This window comes from Hemitrygon akajei, unplaced genomic scaffold, assembly GCF_048418815.1.
Source record: "Hemitrygon akajei unplaced genomic scaffold, sHemAka1.3 Scf000056, whole genome shotgun sequence".
NCBI classification, from domain to species: domain Eukaryota; kingdom Metazoa; phylum Chordata; class Chondrichthyes; order Myliobatiformes; family Dasyatidae; genus Hemitrygon; species Hemitrygon akajei.
In genome coordinates, this window is record NW_027331942.1 from 5,681,020 (window position 1) to 5,688,590 (window position 7,571).

General features: G+C 44.6%; 1 protein-coding gene across 1 annotated transcript; it reads left to right on the top strand.

The window, feature by feature from the left end:
* The first annotated feature begins 1,608 nt into the window (after nt 1-1,608).
* On the top strand, nt 1,609-2,505 carry LOC140721473 (neuropeptide SIFamide receptor-like). Its single transcript, XM_073036296.1, has one exon. The coding sequence runs from the start codon at nt 1,609-1,611 to the stop codon at nt 2,503-2,505; it is 897 nt and encodes a 298-aa protein (XP_072892397.1).
* The last annotated feature ends 5,066 nt before the right edge of the window (nt 2,506-7,571 follow it).

Consider the following 7,571-nt stretch of genomic DNA (forward strand, 5'->3'; position numbering starts at 1 on the left):
AGTTATTGAGACCTTATTCGGAGCCAGAAAAGCCGATGCCCATTCGGCATTGGTAATATTCGTCACGAGGTTATGATAGAGATCTTTAGCCTTCAGTGTTAACAAGCAGGGGTTACTTTAATACTGTCGTACAGGGGGTACCTTCATGCTGTCGTTGTCAATCATGCCTGAGTAAAGGGCTGCTGAGTTCATTGTGACTGAAGAAGTATGGATAAAGTTGGAATAAAATGATGCAATCCGTACGGTCCACAATTACTTTAGGCAAATAACTCAGACTGTTCAAACTCGCTGTAATGTTCATATGACGTGGGATTAGTTTCAGGATAAATCGTGAGGTAACACAAAGTTATAATTAGCTTTGAGAGATATGGAGGGAGATGTAATACAATTGATAGCAAATGAAATGAATATGAAGGCAGCAATAGAAGCAGGGGATGGGTTATGACTGGCATTTCAATCCGTAATACATGGAACAGCTTTAAAAAGTTTCTGATTGTCTACTTTACTAGACGGTGTTATGGACTGAGCTTTAAGTATTCCCTGTGGCACGGTGAGAACACAGAAGTAGAAACGTCGCATTGTTTGTTAACTGACTGTAACTAACTCGAGTTATGTGCAACTTTTGTTGCTGTTGTTGTTTTTTTAACCGGGGTATAGATTAATGCATAAAAGGGCAGCGAGATCAGAACGCAGTGGAGTGGCGCGTAGTGCAAGGAGTGCGATACATTCGGTACAATATCCGAGAAATGGCTCTACTGACAATCCGGCATGTTACGACTGTATATTATCCTATTCTCGCAGCTTTCGGTGTTCTGGGTAAGTGCACACATCCTCTGTCTGAAATGTTATGACAGTCTTCTATTAACAGACATTTTACTGCGTACACTTTATCGCCGAAACCAAACCCAGCGTGGAGACACGGCAGACCATTGCTGCTGAACGTTTCGTCTCCGCTCTCTCCGCTGATGCAGGATCAGGTTCACTGCCACCCCGCCCCCCGCCGCCTCCAAAGTTCAACGTGGACGATGCGGCTCAAATTCAGAGAGACCACTCCTTCCCGATGTTGACCACTGTCAGCGTAGATTTGATACCGCGGGTTGTTGCGGATTGAAATGTATTTTGTGATCTAACTTTTGGTGAAGGAGCAGTAGAACAGTATGAATTGTGAGAACGTTGCGAATTGTACCAACTGCTGTCGTAGCTAAATTCTCTCTCATTCTCTCCCTCTCTCTCTCTCTCTCTCTCTCTCTCTCTCTCTCTCTCTCTCTCTCTCTCTCTCTCTCTCTCTCTCTCTCTCCTCTCCTTCTGTCCCCACCCATACCTTTGTGAATTTCAGATCAACCCTTTGATAATATCTCACCCGTACCAGTTGGGAATTATAGTAAATATAGCTATCACAAGAATGGGGTGTCCAGCTGGTGATTTGAATTAATTTCTCCCTATCACACCTTTAAGATGATAATAAATGTGATCATAAATGGCAGATAGATCCAAGCGTAAGAGCTTATTTATTGATTGAAGTTTCTGAAACTATTCGAGTGTAACACTTCTCCTCGCCCTGTTTGTAACTCACATTTTGTGTCTCTTTCCCTAGCGAACCTGTTGACAATGGTGATCCTCTCCCGAGGGAATTGCTGCCTTTCCAAATGTATATCCCACTACATGTTTGCCATGGCAATGGCAGATCTCCTGGTGATGATGTTCTGTGTAATCGGGTATCATATCGTCATGTACCAGTTTCCAACATCCTTCCTGTCCTACACATCGGCCTGTAAGTTTGGTATGTACTTCAATCAAACCAGCCTGCAAGCCTCGGTCTGGTTCACTGTCCTGTTCACTGTCGATCGGTTTGTAGCGATCTGTTGTCAGAAGCTTAAAACGAAATATTGCACAGCGAGGACAGCTGTTGCCGGCATTATAACCGTGGCGCTCCTGTTGCATTTACAGAACGTCCCGTTTCTATTTGAGTTTAAGCCCGTCAGTGTAGTTAACGGTATTCAATGGGGCTGTAAGCCAAGCTCGTGGTTCATTACGTCTCCTGTGGGAGCCTCATTCTCCATTCTGCAGAGTATTTTAACTGTTATATTACCTTTTTCTCTGATAGCCCTGTTTAACTGTCTGACAGTGAGGCGCATTTTATTAGCCAGTAAAGTGCGCCGCGGACTGCGCGGTCACAGCAGTCAAGCGCAGAAGGATCCGGAGATGGAAAGCCGCCGGAAATCCATCATTTTACTCTTCAGTGTGTCCGGCAGTTTCATTCTGTTGTGGCTGACGGCCGCCGTGACCTTTCTGACCATCCGACTCACAGGTACCGCGCATTACGACGGCGATTACACCGACTCTGCCTATGTCGCCACTGAAGCCGGCTACATGCTCATGTACCTGAGTTCCTGCACGAACACCTGCATTTATACAGCGACCCAGGCTAAGTTTAGAGAAGAAATGCGGCGGGTGTTAAAATCTCCTTGGACATTGTTTTCAATATTGGTTAAAAAGCACAGGTAAAGCAAAACACATGTTCCTAAAGGTCGAAAGTTCATTAACCACTAATTCTCCGCTTCGGGCATCCGACATTGGGTCACGATGCACATCTGGGTTTTATGTGTTTAATATTACGGGTCTCGCTATTGACTTGGAATAAAATAACACTCAACTCCATTTCAATGCAGGAGCGTCCTTGCAGCGTGACATCATCAACAATCCCGGTATCCGGTCACTTAGTTGATTTCATTCACTCGTTCCGTTTCACAGCTGCGTTGACACTCAGGGCTCATTTGGCCGCAGGGTAACTCGGGTATTGCTGGAACAATCACAGTGACTTTTATACTGACAGTGGAGATTCGCTGCGGTCAGCGCTGTGACAGAGCTACCTTCTTGTAGATTGCAGCGGGAGATGAATTTTGCATAGATTCTGCCCCAGCTCGACTATGGCGACCCATGCCAATCCTCAGAGCCATAATACAGCCCGTATCCCTCCCTACCTTTGTTAAACAAGGGTTATCCAGACACGTTCCATTATTTTATCATCACCTGCAGCCAGCAGTTCTGCTGTAGACATAACCACGCAGCACTGGGCGGAAAGATAATTTCTTCAGATCTGTGTATGCATGGGCCTGTAGTTTCAGCCACTGCTGACGTAGGAAAAGACAGAGCTGTTGGCTATTTGTACAATATACACCTCCTCATAATTCTATAAACTTCTACAAGGACCCTTCACTTTATTTTCTATTTGAAACAAGGAATCTTCTCCTTATCCCACAGTCCAGAAACAATCTGGCGAATTTTGATCTACCATCGCTCATTTCCTACAGCATCCTTCCCATGGCGTGACAATCAGAATTGCACCTGTTGCTCTCAGTCTGCTCTGACCAGTGTTCCGTACAGCTGTGAGACCGAGTCGGAATTCTTCCACACAAAGCCTCGGTGAACAATGCACGTAGAACAAAAATCCCTTGTACTGTCCATTTATCCCACTGCATTCAGAGACGTATGACCTCGCATGGCAAGGTTACAACTAAAAGCGACTCTGCAAAGGTCTATATGTCCTCCCAGAATTTTATTTCACGAAGTGCATTAAGTCAGATTTTGTTTCACATACTGTTTTGCGAACAATAAAGGATCCAGCAGCAAATCTACACTCGCCGCTTACTGCCGGCGTCCGGGAAGAGGGACACACACGCACACTACCATTTACATCCATTTACCGAGCTAATATTGTGACTAGTTTGCCAACTCATCACGGCGTCCCTGTATCTGTCATGGGAGCCTTCTTAGAAACATTACTGAAGTCCAAACTCCCTCTGCCTTCCTGCTTCGTTAAATCGCCGAGATTTTTCCTTTAGAATCACTGTCACATTTGTGAGACATGAGGTCCCCGTCACAAGACCACACTAAGCCATTATTCGCTTAGATGAACTACCTTCCGGGATCTATATACATCAATTTTGATAACCGGAATTTTCACCCAATGACATTCCTACACCGATAGAAAGAGAACTGATCTCAATATTCAAGAAATGAAGTGATAAGGAATGAGCGATGCGGAATCGGTGAAGACGGGAGAAAAATACAATTATGAGCCACAAACTGTAAACAGAGTTTGGGGGATAAATTGAAGACAGATGTTTGCATGACTAACGGCACAGCTTAACCGAGAGCGCTGGGTTTATAATTTATGCACTTGGACAGGAGGAGGAGTATAGGAAACTGATACAGGACTTTATGATATGGTGCAACTCAAACTACCTGCGTCTCAATATCACCAAGACCAAGTAGATGGTGGTGGACTTTAGGAGATCTAGGCCTCATATGGAGCCAGTGATCATTAATGGAGAATGTGTAGAGCAGGTTAAGACCCACGTATCTGGGAGTACAGTTAGACGAGAAGCTAGACTGGACTGCCAACACAGATGCCTTGTACAGGAAGGCACAGAGTCGACTGTACTTCTTTAGAAGGTTGGCGTCATTCAATGTCTGTAGTGAGATGCTGAAGATGTTCTATAGGTCAGTTGTGGAGAGCGCCCTCTTCTTTGTGGTGGCGTGTTGGGGAGGAAGCATTAAGAAGAGGGACGCCTCACGTCTTAATAAGCTGGGCTCTGTCGTGGGCAAAGTACTGGAGAGTATAACATCGGTAGCTGAGCGAAGGGCGCTGAGTAGGCTACGGTCAATTATGGAAAACCCTGAACATCCTCTACATAGCACCATCCAGAGACAGAGAAGCAGTTTCAGGGACAGGTTGCTATCGATGCAATGCTCCTCAGACAGGATGAAGAGGTCAATACTCCCCAATGCCATTAGGCTTTACAATTCAACCGCCAGGAGTAAGATATGTTAAAGTGCCGGGGTTGATTGTATTTAATGTATTTAAGTAAACTACTTAAGAACTTTTTAAAAGCTATTATTAATGCTTTTGAGAGACTGATTTAGATGAATATCATATTTTTACTGAGTTAAGTATTGTATGTAATTAGTTTTGCTACAACAAGTGTATGGGACATTGGAAAAAAATATTGAATTTCCCCAAGGGGATGAATAAAGTATCTATCTATCTATTTATCTATCTATCTAATTCTCTCCAAAGTCCCGTCCAAATCAGTCCCATGATCCCAGAGTTCAGCGCTGTTTCAGTCATTCCCGCATGGCCCTCCCTCCACCGCGGACATCCATCCTTCAGCTACCTGAGGTGAAAATTCCGCAGTAACATCCGTCCGCTCAGTAGCCTGTCTTTTCCTTCCAGTTTTGGGCATTCTCTCAGTGGAAAACTGGGCGAGATACGCTTCCCGACAAAAACTGACACACTAAAATTCTCCAAGCCATATGATAAAGGAAACGTAAATGAAAGCGGTCCAGGAGAAGGAAACGGGGTAAGTAGACCATAGCCCCCTGGGTAATAACTGGGGAAACACTGTGAACATGAGCGGAAATCCGGATGGACATATGAAATACAAGTAGATGCTATTCCTTAATGAGACAATATCATGGCTAATATTTTCCCGCGAAGAAGTTTTTCTAATTTCCGCATCTAATCTCATCGATTTATATATAAAAATAGAATATTATGGGGTATTTCAAAGACTGAGCCTCCGCAGAACGTCGGGTGAAATGTTTCAAACGTGCACTACATTTACTAAAGGGTATCCTCTCTGTCACAATTCCAAATTATCCCGTTTACTTACTCCTCAGCTCGGGAAAATTCGCTCTGTGTCCTTTCTTTTGTATCCTGACTTCAGTGTGGAAGTTTGATTCACTTCATTTTTATCTCTCGTATTCACTCCACTGATCTCCTCAGCTCCGCCCTCCTGCATCCATTCCCCACCGTCATACTCCTCATTCGAAGTTATATTTCATTCTTACAGTTTCCATGTCTCTGCTGTACTTTCTCAAAGTTGGAAGCTTCTCCACACGGGTTTCTCTGAAGTTCCGTCCCTCTGCCAATGGAGAGAAATTCCCTTCTGCATCTCAATTATTTCCTCTGCAAGTTCTCCCCACACCTCTTCCGAATTCAGTACGGTGGTATTGGCCTGGTCTTCATGCTCTTATGTTCCTATTAGTCAGCAAGATTCCTCCAACCTTCACAACTCTTTTTTTTAATTTTCACTGCAACTCCACGTCTTTCAGCATCTTGAAGGGAAAATTTTTACCTGATTTTCTGAATTCTTCGGCCTTCGCCTCCATTACATCCTGGTCCTGGATGAGGCACGTTCTCTGTGATCCAAGTACATGGAGCTGAGCAATATAGCGGGCTGAGCGCTAGCGAAATTCTTGGCAGTCTCTAGAGTAGGTCATCCTGCTGTGGACCGAAGGGCCTGTTTTGCGCTGTAGATATCTATGCTCTATGTTCATACAGTTTTTTGTTTCACTCTATCCAGAGAAAACAGTAAAGGAGTGGTACATCTGTTATTTCTGTGTACTTCATGGAACGTTCAAAGACATGCCACCTATGTTTTGGACAAACGACAGGCGGATGAGTAACCGCTCCTGCTTATCATCGACGTTTTTATTCCTGCCACTTTAATTCCCTATTCCGTTTAAGTTCTGATCTTTACGTGTCTGGCCACATGCACTTATATACGGGTGAAACACCCCGGTTACCTTGGCTGCGTAAATCTGAGGAGAGCACACTCAAGTCCCACCGAACTCGTGAGATTGAGACGGCTCAAACCCACCTCAAACCCCTGTTTGTGTGAATGCTGTGTAATTTGCTATCCTGTTACAAATAACTGACTCTTCGCTGCATACGGTTAAAGGAATTATACTTATGAATCTTGACTTAACTGATAAAGTTAGTAAAGAATAACAAAAAGAAACTGCCCAATCCAAATTAAACAGTCAAATATGCACAAGTAGGAGCTCATCTGGAATTTCTCTGTCACTCACGCGCTGGGTCCTCGGTCAACCCGAAAGCTCACCCCACCTTCCGAACGTCGCTCGCAACCCATCTCGAACAAACGGCTCTCCCACCGGATCCTATTCTTCGACCGGTTCTCTACAGCGTCTTATCTCCCAATCTCCCGCAGAACAAAACCCAATCCCAACCTTAGCGTCCCTCACCAGAGAAGCATCCCCTTAATTCAACCATCCGAATTGTATGGCACACGTCTCCTCATCTCTTATGTTCAACCACAAGCCAAACAAACTGAAAATAAGCTGCTTTTACAGAACTGCCAATATTAAACACATACAGCATAACAGTAAAAGTACGAACCGGGGCATTGCACTCTCCCCATAGCAAAATGGTCATGTCCTCATGACTTGGAAGTAATTTGTCATCTCAGATTAATAACACCGTTTTCAGTAGAATTTCGTGATGTCAGCAACTCCAGTCCGTTTGTAAAGGGTAGTGACATATGTCCCTAGTGGGATATTCGTAGCACTCTGTTCCCCTGGTGCTACATAGGCAAGCCTACCTGGGGATCTCCTGACTCTTTGAGACCTCCTTGTCCAATCAACTATTTCTTCAGTTTCAGACACTCCTTGGGACACCTCTGGTTTACATGACGAGACCTCCCCCGGTCTATCACTCGTACCTTCCTGCAAACCGGATCCCTCTGCTCAGCTTCATCCCCAGTTAC